This window comes from Myodes glareolus, chromosome 1, assembly GCF_982192425.1.
Source record: "Myodes glareolus chromosome 1, mMyoGla1.1, whole genome shotgun sequence".
Classification (NCBI taxonomy): Eukaryota; Metazoa; Chordata; class Mammalia; order Rodentia; family Cricetidae; genus Myodes; species Myodes glareolus.
The window spans coordinates 87,078,123-87,104,192 of record NC_142026.1 but is presented as its reverse complement, the minus strand read 5'-3'; the positions used below and the strand labels follow the sequence as shown (position 1 = coordinate 87,104,192).

The following is a 26,070-nucleotide window of genomic DNA, read 5'->3' as shown; positions in this document are numbered from 1 at the left end:
TCTTTGATTTTGCCTGCTTCTGGATATAGTTCAGCTTGCCCATGTCCCTCTTTACTAGAGGACTGAGGTCAAAGTTTCCCACAATGACCTGGGTTATAGTAAGATTAGCATTGTTCATCGAGAATCCCAAAGTTCTTACACCTAGAAGCAAGACCTGATGTTCTCTTTTGGTTGTGAACGAATAGTTAAGCTTTAGGGAGTTATATCAGTTCATCCCAGTGCTGTTTTTAAGGGTGTTAGTGGAGATAAACAGACTGGGGAAACACATAATTTGTTCCAACTGTTCGTCTGCCCTCTAGCTGTAAATTCCAGTCTTGTGTCACTAAAGGTCAGGTGTGCTTTTTGAAAGAGTCTCTTGTTTTGCCAACCAGTCAGTTATTTTTCCACCATCTTTCAGTACCACATTCTGAAAGAGGCAAATGTTCCAATGAGATAACACTGGAGTGGGACTTCCACTGGAGATCTGCTATTTGGTGAAGTAGAAAACAATGGGAGATCATATTTATTAGAAGAGTGAAAGTTAGAGAGAGAGAGAGAGAGAGAGAGAGAGAGAGAGAGAGAGAGAGAGAGAGAGAAGGTTGCAGAAACAAAGAGAAAGCAGCTTCTGGAAAGCTTCCTGTCACGTGCTACCATGATTCATACTGATTTCACATTGCCTGTCCATTCATGTCTAGAATGGAGAGCTATTGCTCTTGTTTAGAGGAGCAGGATGATAGCCTCTGCATCCTATAACTGGCGAATGATGAAGACCCTGCCTGGAGCCCACTGCTGTAGTTTGACTTAGCAGGTCTAAGCATACTTTTGCTGTCAGAGCAACTTTTGTTTGTGCAGGAGAGCTTGGAGTGTAGTGCTTTGATAGAGAGCTTGTGGAGCATTCAGAAAGCCACGGTTCCAGTCTGGTAATCAAATGAGAGTGTAAGTAAGTGGTTAGCCAGTGGGAGGACCCAGAAAGGAAAGGGAACCGTATTACCAAGCCCATATTGAGAGTGTCACTTTATAAACTGTGTTAAGAGCTGGGTGGTGGCTCACGCCTTTAATCCCAGCACTCGGGAGGCTGAAGCAGGCGGATCTCTGTGAGTTCTAGGCCAGCCTGGTCTAAAAGAGCTAGTTCCAGGACAGGCTCCAAAGCTACAGAGAAACTCTGTCTCAAAAAAAAAAGTGTTAAATTCTCCAGTTGTCTACTGAGCTTGTTGCTTCAGCACATTATTCTTCCCTCCTACAATTTCCTTTATTTTAGAAAAAAAGTTCCATTGTTCTGTCTTAGAAATTTTTTTTTGAAAGTAATTTTATTAAATTATAAAAGTTTCCATTTCCACCCCTCCTCCCACCACCCTCCCACTCTCCCCACTCCCTCTCCTCCTCCCTCTCCATCCCTAAGAGCAGACAGGGTTTCCTGCCCTGTGGGAAGTTCAAGTTCCTCCCCCCTCCCTCCAGGTCCGGGAAGGTGAGTGTCCAGATTCTCTGTCTTAGAAATTTGAGCATTGTTGTAGCCATCTTCTAGATTAAGCTGCCCACTCATGGACGACGAAATTAATCCTCTTCTCTCGTCATTACCAGGGGCCTTGTGCATGACAGCCGGCATAACCTCCAGCTGAGGGGCCTGGTGGTACTGCTCATGTCCAAAGCAGCAGGGCCCAGCGCTGGGAACTCCTCATGCCAGAACTACGACATGGTCAGTGGAATATACTCGTGGTAAGTGTTCTGACATTGCTCTCTAGATTGTGAGCTACTGTTCAGCCCTTGTCATTTTGATTCTAAATCAAATAAAAATAGACTTGGGGCCCCTGAGGTGGCTCAGCAGTAAAAGTTCCTGTTTGATAAGTTTGATGACCTCATTTGGTACCCAAGGACCTAACATGGTAGAAGGAGAGAGAGAGAAGCGACTCCAGAAAGCTGTTCTCCCATCTCCACATACGCACACGATGGTGTGCACATTACAACATTACAGCAGCATCGTTTGGTGGAACTTTCTCCTTTTTTTTTTTTTTAAATCTAAGTATTTTCAGTAGAAGGGGTATCCTGGGATTAATTTCAGTTTCTGTTCACTTTAAATTGATTTATGTTTATTTTGTTAGGTTACTGATCGTTTTATGAGTTCCTCATATGATCTTTCTAATACTGCTAGAAGAGTTGTCTACTCTTGAGAAAACAAATCCCAAAACCCTGAAACATTTTCTCATGTTACGTGCGGCAAATGCAGGAAATTCAGCCTCTAGATCACTTGTCTCCCAATGTCATTGTCCATCTTCTCTCTTCCAAGTTCATTTCTCTTGTACATTAGTCTAGATAGTAAATCGGTCTGTTCCCCTAAGATCCTCTGATAAGAATGTTGGACAAGCTCACAAGTGAGAATCTGCTTAGATGTGTATCTATCTTCTCCACATTGCTTCTATGTTAGAGCTCAAAACTTTACCTTACATATTTTATAGAAAATTCTTCACCAAGTTTAGCTGAGATTATGAGAAGAAATATACAAAGGTTTAGAATGATTATTAGCAACCCCTTGGCAGTGGAAAGTAAATGGGTCACATATCTCCATCCTGTCCAGAATCCCATTGGTTTTCAGCTTCCTGACTTTGATCCTGCCCTGTTGTCAGCTGTCTGCTTGGACGTCTAGATAACTGTCCATGTGTATAAGATGAATGCCAGCTATGCTTTATTGTTTCTCATAGCCTTTTAAAGTGCCACTCCACAGGTACGAGTTGTTCATAAGTGAATCATTCTTATGTTACAGAAGAAATAACCATTCCAAAGTTAAGATTCATCAAAAATCTCCTGGATAGGAGGTGACAAAGTTGGGTTGAAATCCTCCTTTTAGTCTAGATAGAAGGGGTTCTGTAATTCAGGAGTGCTTATCCATTTGTACGTGCCTACTCTATGGTGTTTGCTCAGGTTTCTACTTTCTTAATACCCTCTGAAACAACTATATTGTTCATCCTCGCCATACAGAGTCTGAGCAGTCTGAGTAGAATTTTAAGAGAATAGATGCCCTTTAGGCACAGAGAAACTTTCCAGATGAAGCTGTACAAAGGAACACATGCCTGCAGTCCCAACGCTTAGTGTACTGAGGCAGGAGGGTCCCATTGGAGGCCTGCCTGAGCTACAGCATGAGACTCTGTCTCAAAAAAACAGAAATCTTTTCAAATAATCTAAACAAATGTAATACTTGAGCATGTAGACATATTTAGACATATAATTCCAGGCTACTTTCTATATAATCAAACTTGATCTAGTAATTCATCAGTTGTATTTTACATACTTGCTAATGTAAAAACGTAATTTTGGCGTAGGCATTTGAGAAGCCACCAATTTGTTTCTGTACCACTGAAGTCAATTTGTTTGTCTCCTGCTTCCTTAATTATTCAAGTGTAACTTTTGCTGGAGGCCTGTATCTTTAATGCCACAGTGAATTATTTAACATTTGAGGGAAGTACTGATTTGGGAGCTTTTTAATTTACCTCCAACTACTAGGGTTTATATTGTTGGTGTTTTTTTTCTCTTTGGCTTGACTTAGATGTCAGGTAATGGGGCCTGAGTAAATTACCTAAGGGACCCAAAGTGAGTTAGGTGATCTTTTTTGTTTGGCCTCAGGATATAACTGGTGTTGTGAATATGTCTGCAAACTTATCACATAATAGCTAAGAGGCAGAATTTAGGCTACAATGTAATAAGTTTGGTTGGGGAAAAGGCAAGAGACCCACATTTGTAAAAATGTGCTATAAACATCCACCCAAGCCTTTTGCCAGCAAGATATCAGGTTTAGAGTTTATTTCATCAATGTTAACTTTTAAAAAATTGATTCTAAGGCCAATAAAAAAATATAACTGCAGCTGGAAATAGAGATCAGAGGTTGAGCATCTGCCGATCATGGTCTGGTCCTTAGGTTCAGGTTTCATTTAAAAAAAAAAAAAAAACTAAACTTGCAAATGTCTCTGACCATAATGAGAAAACTTGAAACTTTCTATTCTACTAATGATATAATACTTTTGTTTTGTGTATAAAAGATATTTTGTGCTAAATACACTACATATTGTAGTTAAATTGAGATTTTTCTAATGTATCATGATTGTTTAATTTAGGGAAATTGAGGTGGTTGTTGTTACTGTTAGTATTATGTTGGTAGCGTAGCTTTGCTATGGAGTCCAGGGTGGCCTGAAACTGGCTGTATTCTAGGATGTTACTGAGTTCATGACCTTCCTGCCGCAGCCTCTCAAGTGCTAAGAGTACTAGTGTGTACCAACGTAGTAGGCCCAGGTGGATTTTCTCAATGGTTCAGCTTTCTTCATTGTTTTGTAAGAACCAACTCGATTTATTCTTTTGTAGCTAGCAGTTAAAAACAAACCACAGACTATACATGATGGTCATGAGTTGTAACATGACAAGCTAAAGCTGAGGCACGAGGACCATAAGTTCAAGACCAACCTGTTCTACATAGTGAGCTCAGAGTTAGCCCAAGCTATATAGGAGACTCCGTCTCAAAAGACAAAACAATACCTACAGACTGAATATGCTTTTCTTCCCGAGTATCCAGCTTGGCTATGTTTCCCAGCTTCTCATGCAGTTAACTTGGTTATCTGCCTGAAATCTAGGTAATAGGGTTTGAGCAAAAGTGGTATTATATCAACAGTGTAATCCCACTAATTTGGAGATAAATTAAAAAGCTCCCAAGTTAGCACTGCCCTCAAATGTTAAATAATTCATATCATAGATAGAAATCTCTAGAAGTGTTTTTCACTACTTCCTAGTCATAAGCATCTTGCAGTGTGTTGCATGTTAAGAAGATGCTCTTAGAGGCCCATTCAAGGAGACATTGTGGTCTCTGAATCACTCTTTGGAAGAGCACAACCTGCTCGTCCATGTCAGCACAATGAAGGAAGTCCACTTTGAGCAGATGCTTACTTGTTGTAGGAGGGCACTTGTTTGTTCTTGGCTACCCAGACCACGAAATCATCACACAGAAGCTGTATTAATTACAAAACTGCTTGGCCTATTATCTTATGCATATTTTTAGCTCACTCTTATCTCTTAAATTAGCCTATTTCTATTATTTTATATTTTACCACAAGACTTGTGGCCTACCAGCAAGGTTCCAGCTGGCAGCTTGCAAAATTTCCTCTCTGGCAGCTACATGACCTCTTTCTGACTCTGTCCTCTTTCTCCCAGCATTCAGTTCAGTTTTCTCACCTAGCTCTACTCTGTTAAGTCACTGACCGAAACAGATTTTTTTATTAACCAATAGTATTCACAGCATACAGAGGGGGAATCCCACATCACCTCCCCTTTTCTGTCTGAATAAAACGGAAGATTTTAGCTTTAACATAGTAATATTACATATAACAAAACAAGTATCAAGCAAGAATTACAGTTACAACATTTATATCTACTTTATCTTTTATCATAACTAAGGAAAACTATAATTATAACTATCTATTCTTCAACTCTATCATAGACTCCAGAAGGATATAATATTGCATAAGTAAAGAGGAAGTGCATTGTAAGCAACTTCCAAAATTCTAGAATTGACAGAGACATCTCGCTTCCTGGACAGAACCCAAAGTTTTTCTGTACCATTGGGGCATCCATCTTCAGCCTACAGGCCCATAGTATCCAGAAGACTTTTTCATGAAACAGGAACCCCAAAGGACTGTCTCACCTTTAGGCAAGGCAAGTACAGCAGTCATTTCTCTGGGTCCTGCATGTCCAGTTCATACAACATAACATCAAGCAGTCCAGTCAAGAGCAGTTTCTTGTGCAAATGGCTAACAAACTCCTTAAGTAGCCTCTTTGATACCCATCTTTCTTTTGAAGTAGATTGGTGCTGCCAGGACCACCAATGTCTCATTGTCTCATTGTCATGAAAAGTCCTAAGTTCTTAAAACATTTTAAATGCCGTATTCTGAAGGTCTCTGAAAGATTTGAAGAATACCTGTCTAACTGAAATATATCTCCTATAAATCTAGAAAACCCAACTAACGTGATTACAGCTTGGCTGTTATAGATGATTATCTATTAACCTATATTTCTTAATTATACATTACATTTTTAAATGAGCTGCACAAACACAATGCTTTAATCAATAGCAGAAATACACATACCAATGTAAATCTATAGCACTTACTCTGTTAACAGCAGCAGGTGCTAATGTTGGGTTAATGCTATCACTGTACTTTTGAGCCCTTATTCTCAGAAACTTCTTAATCTTGCTAACTCCCATCCTTTTGTGTTCGCTGCCCTGTAAGCCACCCATTCACATTTCTGCAGGTCTCCTTTTCTTGTCATCCATTTCCATTCCCTAGTTTCAAGCCTTTGCTACTTCATTTCTAGATTTTAACCACAGTAGTCTTTCTGGTCTTTGTCTCTGAATGCTTCTCCTTCCAGTTTACCTTTCAGGTCCTGCTGAGTTGAATACCCTGAGGGCCTGCTTTGATCATTCATCCAGCAGCTGCTAAGTACTCTCTATGTACTAGGGGCTGTACATTTTGTAGGCAATATAAACTGAATACTGTGTATTGTTTGCCCCCAGAGACCTTAGCTTCAAGCCAGGGGACACGTAAGTGTATACACAACTCTAATGTAGTCGTGTATGGTGGAACATACCTGTAATCCAAGTACTTGAGAAGAAAAGGCAGGACAATTGTTGTAAGTTCAAGGCCAGCCTAGGCTATATAGTGAGTTTCATGCTAACCAGGGCTACATAGTGAGACCCTGTCTCAAACAAAACAAAAACCACACCAGGTGTAATTCTACTTTATGACTCTGTAAATCAAGTATGGACAGAGTTCTGTGGGAGAATTAAGAGTGTATATAAAAATGGGGAAAATCTCTTGTGAAAAGGCCACTTAGGCTTCGAGTAGAGGACTTAGAAGTGAGCCCTGAGATAGCCAGAAGGTCATCAGCTCTAGGAAAGCAGATGGGTGAGAGGCACAGTGAAGGGTCTTCTCTAGGCAGAGGAATTGAGATCCTGACTGACCAAAGACATGGGGTATAGAAGTACCTAGGGGAGTCCACAATAGTGTGGACTTCTAATAGACACTCAGTTCATAGTTGATACATAAATGGTTATGAATTTATAGAACTGAGACTAACTTCATTATGTGTGTTGTAGCTTGAATTGTCATCTCAAGATTTATATGTTGAAGTCCTGTCTCCTAGGACTTCACAGTATGACCTTATTTGGAGGAAATACCTTTTTTCCACGGGGATAATTAAATTAAAATGAAGTCACTGAATTAAGCCTTAACCTAATATAACCAGAGTCCTTTAAAGGAGAGCTGGACATAGACTCACATGTAGGGAGAATGCCCTGTGAGCCTGTGAACTCTAGATAGGCATCTGCAAGCCAAGGAGAACGGGATGGAACAGATTCTTCCCTCACAGCCAGGGCAAACTCAGACAGTGAAAGTGAGGAGATGCAGTGGAAAGGAAAGCTGAGGAGAGACTGTAAAGAACCCAAAGAGTTAGGGTTCTGTTCGGGGAGACAATGAGAGGTACCCAGAAGGCAGCAGAGTAGACCTGGAATCTGGAAAAAGACAACAGCTGCCTTGATATATACTTTAGAGAGTTTGTTATTGTTGCTGTTTTAACATTTCTTTAGAGAGGGTAGAGTATGTCATGACATGTGTGGCGATCAGGGGACAACTCTCCAGAATCGGTGCTCTCTTTCTATCATGTAGGATCCCAGGCATTGAACTCAGGTCATCAGTCTTGGCAGCAAGCACTATTACCTGCTGAGCCATCTCACTGACCTGAGACGGTGTTTTTCAGAATTAAATGAGGGCCAGTGAGATGGTTCAGTGGGTAAAGGCCCTTGCCATGCAATCCCTTGTACCCCTATAAATGTGGAAGGAGGGAACCAACTCCATGAAGTGATTCTTTGACTTCCACGTGTGTACCATGGCTTATGTATACACATATACACATGAATAATAATAACAATAATAAATTTAAGAATTTTTAAAGAAATAGATGAAAGTCAAGCTTGGTGTCTCATTCCTCTTATACCAGCACTGAGGAGCAAAAGCAGGAGGATGAGTTCCAGATCAACTGGGATAGATAGTGAAGCCTTATATAAGTTAAGTAACTAAGGACTGGTGATAGAGTCCAATGGTAAAGCACTTGCCTAGCATGTATAAAACCAAAAAAAAGCACATGACCAATTCACAAAAATTAGTCCCTAATACTACTACAAAAGGAAAGGGAAAAGAAGAGAAGGGAGAGGAAGAAGAAAAGAGTGCAGTGACCCCAATAAAATATGTGTTATAGGACATAGCCAGAGTTTGCTTAGAAGGTGATCCTGGGTGGGATCTTGGTAGAGCACTTGCCTATTATGTGCCAGGCCCTTGGTTATAAGCCACACTCTTATGAACATGCACATGCACATATGTTGTTAGGGTTTCTGTCTCACCCAGTCCTTGTCCTGCCTGGTTTCTGTAGTCCTTAAGACGCAAAGAAATCACACAGAGGTCTACATTAGTTATAAACTAACTGATTGGCCCATTAGCTCAGGCTTCTTATTAACTCTTATAACTTATATAACCCATTATTAGCTATTATTCTTATTTGTGTTAGCCATGTGGCTCAGTACCTTATTCAGTGGGGTAGTCACATCTGGCTTATTCTGTGGTTAGGTCAGGACTACAGAGGAATGGGCTTCCTCCTTTCCAGAATTCTCCTGTTCTCATTGGCCCGCCTTTACTTCCTGTCTGGTTGTCCCGCCTATACTCCCTGCCTGGCTACTGGCCAATCAGTATTTATTTAAAATATAATTGACAGAATACAGACCATTCTTCCATACCATGCATACACACATGCACACTCACCTCTTTCTATGTCTCTCTCTCTCTTACACACACACACACAGACATACACACACGAATGATTGTATGACGTGAGGTCTGAGAGAAAGAGAATCAGCCAGAGCTTCACAGGAGTAGCCTGGCAGTATTTGAGAGGGAAAAACAGAACTGGAAAGGATGGATAATAGAGATTTTACTGCAAGCATGTGGCTAAATAGTGCCTCGACCATACTCAGACCCCTTGTGTCCTCCAGCTCCATGCTTTTCTTTCTCACCAGCATTTTTCAAACTATGTTCCAGAGTTTATGGATGTAACCAGATGTATAGTTGAGTGAAGGTCAGTCAAATAAGCATGTGCTAGCATGCTAGATCAGAAACAGTTGAAAAGATTTTTCTGTTTCAGAATACTCAGGAGTCTCTATGGACATAAGGTATGCTCTATGAATTCCTAAAAAGATACCTTTTACTAATTATTTGACTACAGAGCCATTTAAGCTGTCAACTGTGTATCTTGTAGAATGTTGCAGAGGTTTGGGAAGTGTTATTTTGGAGTGCCTAAACTAGAATCCTGTTGGGAATTCTGTGAGGCAGAAATACACTTTCTCTAATGAGAAATCAGGTCTAGAAAAGCAACTTTCTGAGTTGCCACCTAATGGGGCCAAATAAGGAAAGAAATAGATGCTGATAAATTGCTTGAGTTTTTAAAATTGGACCCGAGTTCCATCACCTACTGGTTGTGTGACCCTAAACAAGCTAATGCCTTGGCTTCCATTCTTGTCACTGTGGTGAAATGATTAGACAAAAGCAACTTAAGGAAGGGACGTTTTAGTTTTTGTTTTAGCTCCTAGTTCTCATTGTGGCAAGGAAGTCGCAGTGGCAGGAGCTTGAAACTGTTGGCCACATTATGTCCCCAGTTGAAGAGAGTTGTAACTGTACTTGCTAGTGCATGGCATTTAGACATTTAGACTACTTAAGTCTTGGGCACAATTCAAGGCAGTCCTTACAAGCATGCTCTTTCAGGTGAATTAGATTTTGTCACCTTGACAACACTAGGTCTCATTTTAAGTAATTTCTCTGTCTCCTTACTGCTCTGCTGGTTGTATTAGACAAGGCATGGTAGCACTCAGGACCATAAGTTCAAGGCCAACCTGGACTACATAGTGAATATGTAGACCTACATGGTCCAAACAGTGAGACCTGTGTTTTATTTGTTCAACAAGTATTGTCCCTTATTACTCCCAATACCTGTCCTGGTGTTCTGTGACTTTTATCAAACTGATCACTCTACAAGGGTTATCTTCCACACTTTTATATTTAACAAGTGTTTCGGACATTGTGTCCATTTTAATCTTTGTTTAGGTGACTATATCTTCATTATAACATAAATGTTCTAATCTAGCCTGAAAACAAACTTTTTTGCACATGTTTTGCCTTTTAGGCAAACATACCCTATTATATAAGGCAAATTATAATACATTTAAAGAAAGAAAAGTGTTAGTAGAATATCATGAAAAGTAATACAAGAGGCCAAAGAGATGATTTAGTGTTTAAGTTGCTGCTCTTGCAGAGAACCCGGTTTCTATTCCCTCTACCCATATCAAGTGGTTCACAACTTCCTTTCACTCCCACTCCAAAGTGATAGGGAACCTCCCCAGCCAGTGACTTTTAAGAGGCTGGTCCAGATTAGGGCATGTCCTTTTGGCTTACCCAGAGAAAATTGCCAGCTGCCCAGGCGCTCTCCTCTTCCTCTCTCTCTCTCTCTCTCTCTCTCTCTCTCTCTCTCTCTCTCTCTCTCTCTCTCTCTCTCTCTGGTTCTTGCATTGCACACCTGAGGTTGGACTTCTCATTCCTGTTCCATGAATTTGCCCCTCATAATAAAGAATTATAATTGAAAAAAAAGTGGGAAAATTGAATGGAATAATAGGTAGTTTAATGTAAACTTATTCACACTAATAATAAAAGTAAGTAAGTAATAAAGTGAATACTTGTGAGTTACTATTTATGGACAATTTACATTGGTATAGATTCTCGTATATTGATACAAGTTCAAATTATATTTGTTATTTCTGTTTACAGTATTTGTACACCTATGCAAAGTTATTTTGTCAGATTGTATATATGCATGTTTCTACCTCTGTTTAAAACATTTTGTATATTGATACAATTTTTAGGGTATATTTATCATATTGCATTATAGACTTCTTCCTCTGATCAAGATACTTATACATGTTTACATTTTGAGGTCATTGCCCTCATTTACTGCACAGTTGTTTATAGATTAATTAATATTCTGATGTGAAGTCTTGGTCTTTAAGTTATACAGGTATTAAGCATTATAGGCCCATAGTCATTCCTGATTGTTATACTTATAGTCAGATTAATTAGGTTCTTTAGATACATAGATATTGTATTCTGCATAGATAGGTAACCTTCAGCCACTTCAAAGATCTGTAGAACATGGCAGTTAATTAACTTAATGAAGGCGTAAGTCACAAACAATCCCACACCAGTTTGGAATTATGATTAATAGAATGGTTATTTATTTAAAGGGGAAAAACTTACAGATCACTGCCCCAGACAATAGCCCTCTGCGCGATCAGGAAAGAAGTCTAGTAGCTGGAAGCAGAGCCAGAAGCAAGAGAGCGAGCAGAGGGCTGCCGCTGCTTTTTTAAAGAGAGAGAGAGACCATGCCCCAGTGGGCTGGTATCTCAGCGGCTATTGGTTGAAGGAGCAGAAGGAGCTCCCACAACAACTTAGGATTCTGTTGATGTAAGACAGGATTGCTCTTGGCAGAACTGATCTTTTCCTGAGAGAGTGTTGAGCACCAAAGACTTTGGGTGATTGCTCAGGCAACCAGTTGTCTCTGTCATCTACTACACATTTTGGAAGCTGCTTGATTGCACTTTCTGCCTGCTTAAGTAATATTATCTGCTTTCTCAGGCCTTCAATGGGGTTGAAGATTAGATAGTTATAGTTACCATCCTCTTATGATCTAGCCAAGTCATTTCCTATACAAGACTTAGACTCCTTAAGATAGAATGTTTATTAAAACATTTAGCATACGTTCCTTGCTTAATATTGTTTATGCTGGTTGTAATCCTAACCTAGTGTATATAGTTTTGCATTGGGTTTGGAACTCTCTATTTAGACAAAAGGGGAAAGGTGATGGGAAACCTCCTTCAGCCAGTGACCTTTAAGAGACTGGACCAGGTTAGGGTGTGACCTTTTGGGTATCCAGAGAAAACCACGAGATCGCCCATGGTTCTCGCTCTCTCTGTCTCTGTCTCTGTCTCTGTCTCTGTCTCTCTCTCTCTCTCTCTCTCTGTCTTCTGCATTACATACCTTTTTGTTCCTGTTCCGTGAGTTTGCCCCTTATAATAAAGACTTATAACTGGAATCTTTTGGAGTTAGCTTAGGATTCTTTGACTTGCTTCCTCACGCCCCTTTTAGTAACACCAAAGGATTGATGCCTCTTCCGGCCTCTACAGGCACCGACACTGATATATACATACCTTTCCACTTCATCCCCACACATACATAATTAAAAATAAAATAATCATTGTTTGAGAACAATACATTTATTAAATTTTTTTAATGTTGAGATTAATATATTATTTCCCCCTTTCCTTCCTCCCATATACCCCTCCTTACTCTTTTAAATTATGGCCTCTTTTTTCATTAATTATTATTTATTGTTATATGCATACATAGAAATGTATTTACACACACAAAAAACATATATAGCCCTAAATATAAACTCAGTCTGTATAATGTTGCTTGCATGTATATTTGCAATACTTATCATTAGGTCTGTTCTTCCCTGAGGAAGACTATGTCTCCTGATTTGTAAGCATTCCTTAGTCGCCTGTAGTTCTTGGTGTAGAGTTGAGGCCTTGTGGTCTTTCCTTCATTCACTTTGGCATGTCTATTGTTGTCCTTTTGTTGAGCTTGTGCTTAGGCAGTCATGTTGGTGAGACATTATGGTGTATCTTCTGACATTAGTAGGAAACACAATCTCACAGCAAATTCCCTGATCCTCTGACTGTTAGAATCTTTCCACCCATTCTTCCACAGTGATCCCTGAAAAGCACCTTGGATCCCCTGGAACTGAAAATGTAGGTAGTTGTGAGTCATATAACTTGGATGCTAGGAACTAAACTTGTGTTCTCTGCAAAACCAGTGCATGTTTATAATAACTGAGCTCCCTCACCAGTTCCTTATGGGCGAGTTCTTGAGACCCAACAATACCTTGCAATATATATCACTATCTTAATCTTAATTACTTCAGTTAAAAACTGAGTTGAATGAAGAATTAACAGTCATGTTGTTACTAAAGGACTATAAGGCTGGTAAAGTGGCTTCATGTGTTCAGGCATTTCCCATACAAGCCTGGTAACTGAGTCAGTTCCCAGAAGCAAAGTAATGGTAAGGGGATAAAACAAAGTGCAAAGTTGTCTTCCAACCTCCTTATGTCTGGTGTTATGTGCACATCCGCACATAGCATGCATCCAGACACACACACACACAATAATAGTAATAATTAATAAAGAATTTTAAAGTGTTATAAACATTCCTGTAAGTCAAATTTAGAAAATGCCTTAAAATTAAGGTATTGATCTTAACATCACTCTCTCCTCCAAGCAAAAATGGATCAGGTTGAAGCTGGAGGATGAGGAGCTACAACATTTGGGGGACTCCTTGAACCACTCTTCATATATGGAGAATATTTAAAAACTAGAACAAGCCAAAAAAGGTGGGTTTTTTTTTTAACCTTCAAATTTAGGCAATTGGATTTGGTCTCAGCTGCAAATATTAGAATTATAATTTGTTCTTTAGCATATTATTAAGTAGCAAGTGATGACGTCTAATTATAACGACAATAGGCTGTGACTGTCAACCTTTGCCTTCTTTCCATACATTAGAATTCTTCCAGTGTTTCAAAATGCCAAACATAGCTCAACGGTATTTTTACGCCTTGGGGACTGATAAAATTAAGGCTTCTTGAGAAATTAAGCTTAAGCGGGAACATGTTGGTAGTATTATTTATTTAGGGTTAACTATATAAACATAAGCAATACTGAAATATTATAGTAAAATAAAAAATAGTGCATAAAAACTATCAAAGTGGTTGTTTGCTTAAGATCATAGAACCGAATCAGGGCAAAAGCTCGGAGTGATGATGACTGACTGGTCCGGGGGGGTGGGCACAAGTGTGAGGAAATATTTGTACTATTTTAGTTTTTAAATGATACAGCCACGTTACTCTGTATACTTAACACTGTATCTAAAAATCAAAAGAAAATTGTATTTCATAGTTGTAAAACAGTAAAAACCACTGTAAGAAATCTATCCATTTTCGTTTGAAGAATCTTAAGCTGGACAACATATCACATACCTATGATCCTAGAATTTAGGAGGCTGATGTGGGAGAATTACCACTGCAAATCTGCACCAGCTCAGGCTACCTAGCAAGATTCTGTCTAAAAGAAAAAAAAAATCAAAACAAACTGACAAAACCAAAACACCCCCAAAATTGAGTGCTTATTGACTTATTGACAGTGATTTTAAATGATTAAGCTGGATAATTTAACTTAATATGGGCTTTTTAAAATGATTTCAAAAGATACCTCTGCTATTTTTTCAGAGCGATTTCAAGGAAACATGAGCAGTTTGATTACATATTCCTATTAATGGTATTCTACTTACAGCAATAAAATGCACATACAAATCTAGCAGTATTACTAATTCAATACAAGCAGTACTTATTTTCTTCATTAACTTTTTATTGTTATTTTCAACTTACACAGCATGCACAAATACAGCAATTACATGTTGAGTGGAAAGGGAAGGCGCTTTATGTTCAACATTCTGTACATCAGACACCATTGCTTAGCCAGAGTGCCTGGAAAAACACAATATAAGATCAGCCTCTTACAACACAAGTATAATTAACCGCCAAAAGCAGGCGGGCTAAGCTACTAATGTACTCGTCCCGAGAGTTAGTTGATCATATATAAATTACACGATATACATTAGCCTGACTACATTACAGCAAAACTGAGCTGCATAAATGTATTGGGGTTTTTTGATGCTAAGAGTCTTTAAGTCTTTTTCTTAAGGGAATGTTGTCTGCAGACTATTATGAGGCCAAAGCCAAAGGCGATACCCAGTGTCCAGGTCTACATCTTGAACAGCATTTCTTCCTGGTGTGTAGTGCTTAAGAACAGTTCTCATGGTCTTTTGCTTATGACCATGTACAAATGTGTACAACAGGATCAAGGAGAGAGCTCAGTGGTGAGAGTTGTGTCTGGGAGTAGACCTAAACTGTTCTGTATAGAAAGCCTGAAATTACTCCAGATGCATACTATAGCACATGATTGTAATCAATCCCTTGGGAAACTGAGGCAGGTGGTAAGAAGCTGTCTCAAAAACAGTCTTTTTAATGGAAGCCTCTATTTCCTGGCTTTATGGCTTAATGTTCTTGCTGTTCCTTTAAGCCCAAATTCAGAGCACCCCCAGTGTAGTGTGTTGTAAAAGAGACATCACGGATTTTGGCTCCATAGCTGACAAATCTGCAGCTAATTAGTTATTTGACCTTAAGCAAGTCAAATTGATCTTATTCATCTATAAAGTAGGGCAGTAATGAGTTTTAAACCAGCAGCTTAACTAGCAATGGCACATGTCCAGTTGAACAGATTTGTTAACCTGCATCCAGGTCTCCTGCTCTGTCCACTTCTCCTCTGCTGAACAGATACAAATATGAAATAGTCCTTGTTCTCAAATAACAAGCAACAAAACCAAGTCATGCATCTGGTAGTCTCCCTGATAGCATCTGTCACATCTAAGAGCAGTCTCCAGTGTAACTATTGGAACTATATTCACATTCACTACTGAGGTCACCATTGACCCATGTTTACTGGTTATACCTTTGTTTAGCTAAAGATAAACAGTCCTTATCACCCCTTGCAGATGAGAACTAGCTTCTACAGCAGGCTTAGGACCCAGAGAACCCCTTCCTCATATGCTCTTAACTTTCCTTTTCACTTCTCAAGACTGTAGCTCGATGGTCCAGCTAATAGAGGCAAAGGGTACATTCTTAGGTTGGTTCTCTGCAATCATGGCATCCTTACTCTGACATTGCTGGCAGCCCAAGTCCCACATTTCGGTACTGTGATTGCCCCCATTCGCACCCTCCTCAAGTGTTTGAGTAGAGTCAAATACCCTTAATTCCTTCCTTGCACCTCACTCCTTCCAGGGTTAAAACACATTTCCCTACAGAACAACTGTCTTTTCCCAGTAGCTCTAAAGTGACTCGAAGAAAGTGAAAGTGTCATCTAGAACATTTTTTTTTTTTTTGTCTACAGAGAAAGGATAAATGCAGGAACCCAACTGATCTACATGATGCCCTAGGCTTGGCCAAAAAGGAAATGTTGGCTGAGGGTCCAAATGAAGGAGGCAATGATGGCCTAGGACTGGTATTGTATGAGGCCACTTGTTCATTCCTGGATGCACAGCCCTGAAATAATCATAGCAGAAATCATATTATTTAAAACACTGCTTGGCCAATGACTCTAGTGTATTTCTGGCTAACTCATGTCCTAAACTAACCCATTTCCATTAATCTGTGTATCGCCACGAGGCTGTGGCTTACTGGATAATGTTCTGGCATCTGTCTCCAGTGGGGCTACATGGCTTCTCTAAACTTCACCTTTTTTCTTCCAGCGTTCAGTTAGCTTTCCGTGCATACCTCTATTCTGCCCTGCCAGGCCCAAGATAGATTCTTAATTAACCAATGGTATTCACAGCATACAGAGGGGAATCCCATATCAGACTGGAGGATGAGTCAGACAATAGGAACTGTTGGCAGACATTTTTCCCCACTCACCAATTCCCAAATAACTGACATGGAGACTTAAAATTAATTACAAAAGCTCAGGCTTATTACTAGCTAGCTCTTACAGCTTAAATTGACCCATATTTCTTATCTATGTTTTGCCACATGGCTTATGACTTGTTACCTCATTTTATACACATCCTAATTCCTCTGTATATGGCTCTTGACTCCCCTGACCCCACACTTCTTTTTCCCATTGTTCTTAGATTGATTGTCTCACCTATACTTCCTGTCTGGCTACCAGCCAGCCAGCTTTTTATTAAACCATTCAAGTGACAAATCTTTACAGTGTACAAAAGGATTATTACACAGAATATCCCCCTTTTTGACTAATTAAAAAAGGTTTTGATTTTAACATGGTAAAATTATATACAAAAAAACCCAGTTATTAAGTAAGAATTACAGTTACAATATCCAGCCCATTTGTATTTGGAAAAATTAGAGAATATACTATCTATTTCTTCTTTGTGAGTCCAGTTTTGTACCTAATTTGCCTTCTATCATGACTAAGGAAGACTATAACTATCTAGTCTTCAACTCTATCAAAGATCCCAGAAGGACATAGAATTACCTGAGTAAGCAGAAAGTGCAGTGTACCACTTTCAAAACTATAGAACTGAGAGAAACAGTTGGCTGTCTGAAAAATCACCCAAGGTTCCTCTGTAACATTGGGGCATCTAACTCCAGCCCAAAGGCCTAGAATATATGACAGGATTTTTTTTTTTTAATGAAGCAGGGGATTTTGAAGGACTGTCCTACCTTGTCTTGGCAAACTTTGGCAGTCTCTTTCTTTGAGTTCTGCTGGTCCAATTTGGACAGAATACCATCATCAATTGAGGCAAGAGCAGTTTCTTTGCCCAAATGGCTAGTTTTAGCCATAAAGAAAGTAAACTCCACACAGAGATTCTTCAATGCCCATCATATTCTTTTGAAGTAAATTGGTACTATCAGGAGCAGATGTGTCTCACTGTCACAAAAAGCCTCAGGTTATTAAATATTAAATATCATATTTTGTAGGTCTTTGAAGTGTTTGAAGACCATCTCTCTTTCTAAGTATATTAAATTTATCAAACTTAATATGACTATATGCTTGATTATTATAGATGGCTATTAACCTGTATTTTTAATTATACATTATATTTTTAAATGAGCTGCACAAGTACAATAACTCAAACAAGGGTAGAAACATAATACGGTATAACAAAATTAACTTTAAATTTGTATTGATAAACCAAAATCTATACCAATGTAAAATATTTTGAGATGACTGGTCGAATTTTTTTTGGATTAAAGTAGGTTCAATAATTTACCCTTTTATCTCATCATTTCTATATTGTGTCCCTATTTTTTCCTTTAGAAAAAAAAATCTTTGAGTTTAAGTTTTTTGTTTAGCTTTTTTCCTGACCATTATCAAGAACAACATGTAACCTAACCTCCCTAAACAATGACAAATATCCACAACCCACTGAATGATCAAAACCCAACCACCCCACCTCTTGGGAATACGGGTGTGTGTTCTTAAAATTACTTCTTGTTGTCTGGGGGCAATGACATCTTTAGGGGAGCCTGAGAAAACTGGGATAATTGTCAAGTCCTAGGAGAACTAGCAGTATCATTTGTTTCTCAGCCTCTGTAATGAGAAAGTTCAGGACTTATCTGAAGTCCTGGCTGGGGTAGTGCATGAGGCTGGACCTTCTCAGATAGACACCTTGAAATTATCCTGAGCTGTTTGCAGTCCAAAGCTGATTTTGGGTGGTGTGCTTTGAAGAGAAAGATTTACTAAAAGCTGAAAGATGCCTGGTGAAAATATTGGCATTAGCACTTCTTGAGGAATATATTCAATGCCATTTGAGGATAGTCAGGGATAAAATTTCCCCCTTTTATCTATTTTTTTTTAAAAAAGAAGGTTTTAAGTCATTATCTTGATGCTCAGTGCGTTATTACTTGTCATAACTAAAGTCCAGATTATTCAGTTCCAACTTCCAGTGTTTACAAGGTTTGATAATCCAGCTGCTGTAAACCCTACCCCTATGCAACAACTAACTTTTAATTACCTCCTTCTATTGAATTCTTCAGAGCTCTGTTGTGATTGGACCATGGGGACAATACTACTTATACAGCCATTTCTAGCTATTTGAAATCTTGCTACTTTGCTTTCTGGGGGCTTTGGGAATATTCAGTTGCTGATACCCTGGTGATTCCTTGAAGACTGTCCGGATGGCACTTTGTTTAATGGTGTTACCGTTTATTTCTGCACCAGTCCTTTGCTTTCCTGTTGAATTTGTTGTTGCTGAGAGAATACTCTATGTATACTATATGTTCCTAGTATGGGGTTCTGCATTTTCGTAGCTCCTGGGTGACCAAAAAAAAAAAAAAAATCAAATAAAAGTGTATTGAAAAAGCTCTCTTGAATTTGTCTGTTCATGGTGATACTAACTCATGCCTTGAAAACACTCCATAGGAATTAGGAGTAGGATTCTGAATATACATTGTTTATGTCAGCATTAAAGATGAATAAAAACAATACCAAATTATGGAATAATGTGGGTGATGCTCTGGCAAATGAGAAGAATTTTGAGAGAACTTTGAAATACCTCTTGCAGGCTACCCATGTTTAGCCAGATGATACTGGTGTCCACATGAATGTAGGAAGAACTTACAAAGATTTAAACAGAGCTGGAGAAGCAGAAGAATCTTATATGTTGGCTATGTCACTATTGCCTCAATTATTCCTGATTAAAAAATAATTGCAACCAGAATTGCCATGTTTTATGGTGAATCACCTCAATGTTTATATCAATCTGGCCAAACTCATCCAAGCAAATGAGTCCCTCTTGGAGGAAGTGGGTCAGCTGTATCGACAGGCAATAAGCATGAGACCGGACTTCAAGCAGGATTACATTAGCAGGAGAGAGTTCCTTTTAAAAATGAATAACCCTGTCAAAGCAAAGAAAGCATATCTTAAGGCGCTAGAGCCAGACAGAAATAATGCAGATCTGTGGTACAACTTGGCGATTGTTTATTGAACATAAAGAACCAGATGAAGCTCCGTAGAACTTTAATTGACTTTGAAACCAAATCCCAAACATAAGATAGCACTATTCAGTTCTGCTATTTTGATGCAGGAATCAGGTGAAGTTAACCTCAGACCTGAAGCTAGAAAACTCCTTCTAAACTACATAAATAAAGAACCACAGAATGCCAATGGCTATTTCAGTTTGGGCATGCTTGCCATGGATGAAAAAAAAAAAGGATTCTGAAGCTGAGATTTGGACGAAGAAAGCCATCAAATTACAAGCTGACTTTAGAAGTGCTCTGTTTAACCTCTCTTGTGTTCTGCTAAGGAGCTAAAGGTGCTGTCAGTTTTAGAAGAGCTGCTCGGCTATTACCCTACCATACCAAAGTTCTCACTTTAAAAGGAGGTATTCTGATGAACTAAAAGAAGGACATACCTAGAGCCAAAAAGTGTTTGAGAAGATCCTGGAAGCAGATCTAAGCAGTGTGCAGGGAAAGCACAACCTTTGTGTCGTGTGCTCTGAAGAGAGGACTTACCAAAGACTGAAAGATGTCTGGTGGAAACATCGGCATTAGCACCTATAAGGGATGTACTCAGTGCCATTGAGTATAGACAGGGACAAGAAGGGGCAGTTAGCAATGTCCTGAGTGAGCTGGGATGGTAAGGTTGTGAGGAGAATGCAAGAGACTTAAAGATTCCAGTGTGGAGCAGTTCTGCTTGACCAGGGGGCAAGTATGCAGAAATGGACTTTTTAGAAACAGGTGACAAGGTGAGCGCCACGTGGTTGAACTCACTCAGGAGAGCACAGAGAAAAGTGGTGATGATGAAAGTAGACTGCCTACAGAGGAGCAGTGTTGTTCCCCAAGTTAGGGAGGGAGGATGAGGCCCAGTCTCACCTCTCAACTCCTCAGTCTGAGACATCTATAGATTAAACCTAAAAACCCTGACTTAATCAGAACCAGAACCTACAGGCAGTGTTCTGTGGATTATTGAAGCATTTAACAGTTTTATGGTGACTCATTCGTGTGTGTGCTTCATCACTGAAGTGCTTCTAGAGAAGGCCTGCGCCTTTGTCCTCTTCCTCCTCGGCACCTTCCTACCTGTACTTGATGCCTGTACTGTGCATCAAACCTTTGAGGCACTCCTTGACTATCTAAACTAAACAGTTATTTGTTTAACTATTTTTTATCCCTGTACTAGATTTGTTCATCTGCTCATTGATTGATTCAACCAACATCTGTTGAGCACTGCTGTGTAGTAAACACAGAAATACAATAAGTGTTACTATAGCTCACACGTACAAAGATGTCTGTAAATCTGTTGCTCTTCCATGTCATTCATACATATTAACTGTTAATTCTTACAACCCTGGATGGAAACAAATACTGTTCTTAGAAAACAGACTTAGAGAAATGTAGTAGTTTTCTCAAAATAATAGTAAAGCAATTGGCCATAGTACCCATGTTCTTTTCAATACCATAGGCAGACTTTGGATTAGGGTTCCCTAAATATACATTACTACTAATTTAAAATACATCCTTAACATTGAACACACATTTTTATGTTCTGAGTTTGGCAGTGTTAAGTTGTATAGTATAGAAACCAAGTTACTACCTTTTCCTGTGACCTCCAAAGCTCTAGACTCATGGTGAACATTCAAGCTTTCTGTGGATTATTATTGATGTATTGAGACACGCTTTCTTCATAGAGTTGAATTTGGATGATGGTGAAGGTGTGGAGTGCTACAGAATTTAAAGATAAAAACTCGTGTTTGCAGGCTATATTTCACTTCATTTTACTGATTTGTTCTTCATCCTTCATGGAATACTGATACCTGAATATTTTCTTTAACATAGAAACCTGTTTTTTTTCCAACTAGACTTTTATTCCAGGCAGGTATTATATCTAATGGACCACTTTTATAGATGAACATTAAACTACATGTCATTTGACATTAGTCCTTAAATGCCCATTGCTATTTGGTATTATAAAATTTTATTATTCCACTTACTTTATTTGGAGACACCATTTCAAAGCATTGTTTAGATGATCTGTACTTGCAAGATTCTCTACTATCCAGGGATAATTGTGTCCTTCAGTACTTGGAGCATCTATTACTTGACTGTAATTATTTATATATTTATTGCAAATAATGATGCAATGAGTTTTTAGAGGCTGTGCATAAGAGAACCAACAAACTGAGACGCAAAACAAGTTTCCACCCCTTCTTTCCAAAACTGTATTTAATCACTTGAACACTAGCCAATGTAGTAGAAAACTGGCAGACTTTTCTTTGCAGCAGGCTATGTAAAAGTGCTTATAATTTACAGCTTATTATGCCATGCAAATGACTGTGTTCCAGTGAAGGAGAGTGAGAAAATATGGCTGTGAAATTACTTAACTCCCCTTTGTTAGTTGTTTTCTGGCAACAGGAGAAGGATACTTTACACTTAAAATGCATTTCTGTATTTAATTTTGTCATTCAATTAAAAACTTCTGGGGGAGGGAGATTTACTTTTTAACTCTTTTTATAGATAGGCCTGAGCAGTTTTAATTTAACAAAAACAATAAGCTGAAAAACCAAAGTTACCAGGGAATTGAAATGAACTAGTACTAAATTGTTAGGGCCTAATTCGGTTTATGGCTTCAGGTGTTTTTTTTTTTTAATTTACCTGTGTTTATTTATTTGAGGTGGGAGACATATGTACATGTGGAGTACAGAGAACAACTTGCAGGGGTCGGGATCCCATTTGGGATCCAGAGGCTGAACTAAGTATCAGGCTGGCCACACCATCTTTACCCACCAAGTCATCTTTCTGGTTCTTATGGCTACAAGTTTGATTTTTTTTTAATTTTTACCATACTTGGAATGCTTAATAAGTAATTTACTGTTTTAAGTGGTACCTGATGTTTTCTCTTGTCTGCAGCACTTTGGCTGATAATTAAGCTTTCTTAGGTACAGTTTATAGGGATGGAGGAGATGCCTTGGATCGCTGCAGTCTGTTTTATGCATCTACTGTTAGCTCTTGGCTTTGCATTTTCTGCCTTTATGGATTCATATGGCTCCTAAAGCCAGGAAGCACCTTGTCCTGTGGGCACCATTCCCTCTGCCCATGCTGTTCAGCCTGATCACAGCCTTGCAGAAAAGATGAGGCTGACTTTTTGGTGCAAGCCTATGGATGGGTCTGTGGGGAAGAAAGTTCTTGAAGAGGCAAGTAAAAACCTAGGAACTGATACCTAAAAACCTTTGTGTATCCTTCCTTCCAGTTTTTCAAGATGAGACTGTAATCTGTTCATTTATACCTTCATGAAGGTGAAAGAGGAAAATGTTACATTAAATATTTACAACATGTCCTCTTTTTCTGTTTTCTGATTTGGTTGGTGAGTTATAATTGCATGGCTTTGTTTGTTTTGATGTTTCCATCACATAGATCCTTAGGTGCTGATCGCATTTAAACAGGAAAATTTGTCTCCCTGTAACCCATATTTTTCTTCAGAAGTAATAAATTACTACTTCAGAGAAAATAGGATGTTTATGTCAGTATCAAGGTACTACCATTTTTATTGACATTGTTCCCTTCAAAGAACTTTTTGGTATAAGAGTTTAACAATCACATAGGAAATTTTCTTTGTTTTCTGTTTTAAACCTTTTTAAGTTAAACATTGCAATTTAATGTCATCTCAGATTGAATTAAATTTAAAACCGACTATAATAGTTGTTTGTGGTTTCTTGCTTCTGCTCTTTGGTGGACCACCCCCACCTTGGTTGTGGAAGGTGGACTGCTTGCCCTGTTCTCCCCTGCCTCATCTGGCCTCATTGGTGATCTGAATGTGGTGGTGGATCTCTCAGCTCAAGGCCAATCTGGTCTGCAAAGTGAGTTCTGGGCCAGCCACGGCTACATAGTGAGACCCTGTCTCAAAATCAAACAACAACAATAATTTTTGAAAAAAAAAAGACTTGATGAAGTGGGTGGTGCCCTCTTGTGTAGCCTTGGTGAAGACTTTGCCAGCGAGCCGCCAGTGTAGACTGCCAGTCATCTCCTAGCCTCTGCACTCCAGGATCCCCTTTGCTTTTCTTCTGCTCCTGTATAGTGTGGGAGGCCAGGCAAGGTGGAGCAGAACTGTAAGGAGTACTTGGAGACTGAGGCAGAGGATTGCCACAAGCCCAAGGCTAACCTGGGCTACAGAGTGATGCCCTCTCTCAAAAGTAAGCAGTCTCTTCATCAACATTTTACATCACAATAATGACTTGATTTTCCATTTTATTAGATATATTTATAACTGCCAATGTAAGCATATGATGGCCTTGCGATAATCACTATTGCTTGCTTATACATGAGCATAAAATTAAAGATAATTGAAACCTTTATTGTTAGGCATACCTGTTGGGAATCTCCAGCTTGGGCCCCATTCCGCACTGCATCTTCAGAAAACCCACCAAGCAGAAGCAGTGACTCCTCCCCCTCCTTAACTGCTGAAGACCAGGCCTACAGGGTACTAAGCTCCAGTCCCTAGACCTGCCACATGATTTATCCCCCTTGGTTTCCCTGAGATCACCTAGGAATGCTTTGCTCATTAAACCTGGACTTTTAATTTGGTCTGATCTGACTTATTGCATCAGCGGAGAAACCCACTACCGAGGATTTCAAAATACTTATCAATACCGGTTTTTTTCCCAGTAGTGAATGTCTCTCCTTAGACATTGGGAAAAGGGAAAGTAACTCATCCTGAAAAGTCCCTAAGATGACCTGAGTAGTGTCTTCAGATCACAGTTCAGACCGAAGTGCTCACACTCCGTTCCCCACTGAGATTACTGCATGCATTTATAAGAATTGAACGCTTGTCCTTCTCTCAGTTTGATCTGAGATCAATGTTTTTCTTTACAAAACAAACAAACAAAAAACCTTTTTACTTTTATTTATTTTGTGTGTTTATCTCTGAGTAGGTGTGGAGGTCAGAGGACAACTTATGATTTGTTCTCTCCTTCCACCATGTGGGCTCTAAAAGATGGAGCTTGGGCTTACCAGTCCGCACCTTCAGCTACTGAGTCTCTCACCACCTCCAAAGCTCAAAAATTTAAAGTGTGATTTTTTTTGTACATTTGTTTTACACTATCATAAAATTAAAAATATGTATATATTAGTTGAATTATTATAAGTTCAAGAGACTGTCTGTGTATCATAGAGCAGAGCCATAGATACAGCTTTGCTAGACCTGACAACACTTAATTGTGTAATATTTGCTTGGCAATTTTTTGAGATAGGGACTAGCTATATATCCCAAATTGACGCCAATTTTAACAATTCTCCTGCCTCTGCCTCTCAAGTACTGGGATCACAGACAGTTGTGCTACCATACTGGCTCTGTTTTCATTTAAAAAAAAAAACAACAACAACAAAAAAAAAAACCTGATTCTTTTTCCTTTGAGAGTTTGTTTTTGTTGATAGATGACTTTTTGCTGTGAATGTATGCTTGTATGTCATGTGTATACAGTGCCCACAAAGGCCAAAAGAGGGCATTGGATTGTTTGGGACTGTACTTACAGTTGTTAGCTGCCATGTGGGTGCTAGCAGTGGAACCTGTGTGTTCTGGAGAAGCAGCCAATCCTCTTAACCAATGAACTATCTCTCTAGGTCCAGACTTTTTTTAAGATTTATTTTTATTTTATGTGTATGTGTATATGTATATCTACAATATGCATGCCTGGTACCCAAGGAGGCAAAGAAGAGTGTGTTGAATCTCCTGGACTAGAGTTACAGATGGTTAGGAGCTGCTCCATCTGGGTGCTGGGCCATTTCTCTAATAATGCAGTTCTCAACTGTTCTCAGTTAGTCCACTACCCCTTTGGGGGTTGAACAATACTTTCACAGGGATAATATCTTGCATATCAAATATTTGTATTATGACTTATAACAGTAGCAAAATTACAGTTATGAAGTAGCAATGGAAATAATTTTATGGTTGGGTCATTATAACAGGAACTGTGGCAACATTAAGAAGGTTGAGGACCACTGCTCTAGGGACTCAGGCTTCTTATCACACCTGAACTTTGTTAGGTACCATAGAAAAAAAATCAAGTCAATGTGTTATTTATCAACTGAAAGTTTATTATCTTTATAGCTATTTTGAGACCTGTCACATAGATATGCAACAACAGAATTGAAGCAGTTCTGTGATATGTGGTTTACACTTTTGTCAGCTAAAGGACAAGACAAGGATTTTTACTTCATTTTCCAATGTAAAGATTAAGAAAAATAACCAATAGAGTTCCAATTTCTAGTCCTGGGAAATTATTTAGTAAGATGTACAAGTTACACTAGTGGATTAGACATTTATCTCATCTGCGATTTGACTGCCCATATGTG

General features: G+C 39.0%; 1 protein-coding gene and 1 pseudogene across 3 annotated transcripts in view; both read left to right on the top strand.

Moving 5' to 3' along the window:
- Pdss2 (decaprenyl diphosphate synthase subunit 2) overlaps positions 1-26,070 on the top strand; it is a 229,543-nt gene that overhangs the window by 66,955 nt on the left and 136,518 nt on the right. For all 3 annotated transcript variants that reach the window (XM_048425161.3, XM_048425159.3, XM_048425160.3), the window contains exon 2: positions 1,558-1,692. In XM_048425161.3, the coding sequence (XP_048281118.3) occupies positions 1,558-1,692 (135 nt within the window). The remainder of the gene's footprint in view (positions 1-1,557; positions 1,693-26,070) is intronic.
- On the top strand, positions 18,603-20,369 carry LOC148123512 (protein O-mannosyl-transferase TMTC3 pseudogene; annotated as a pseudogene).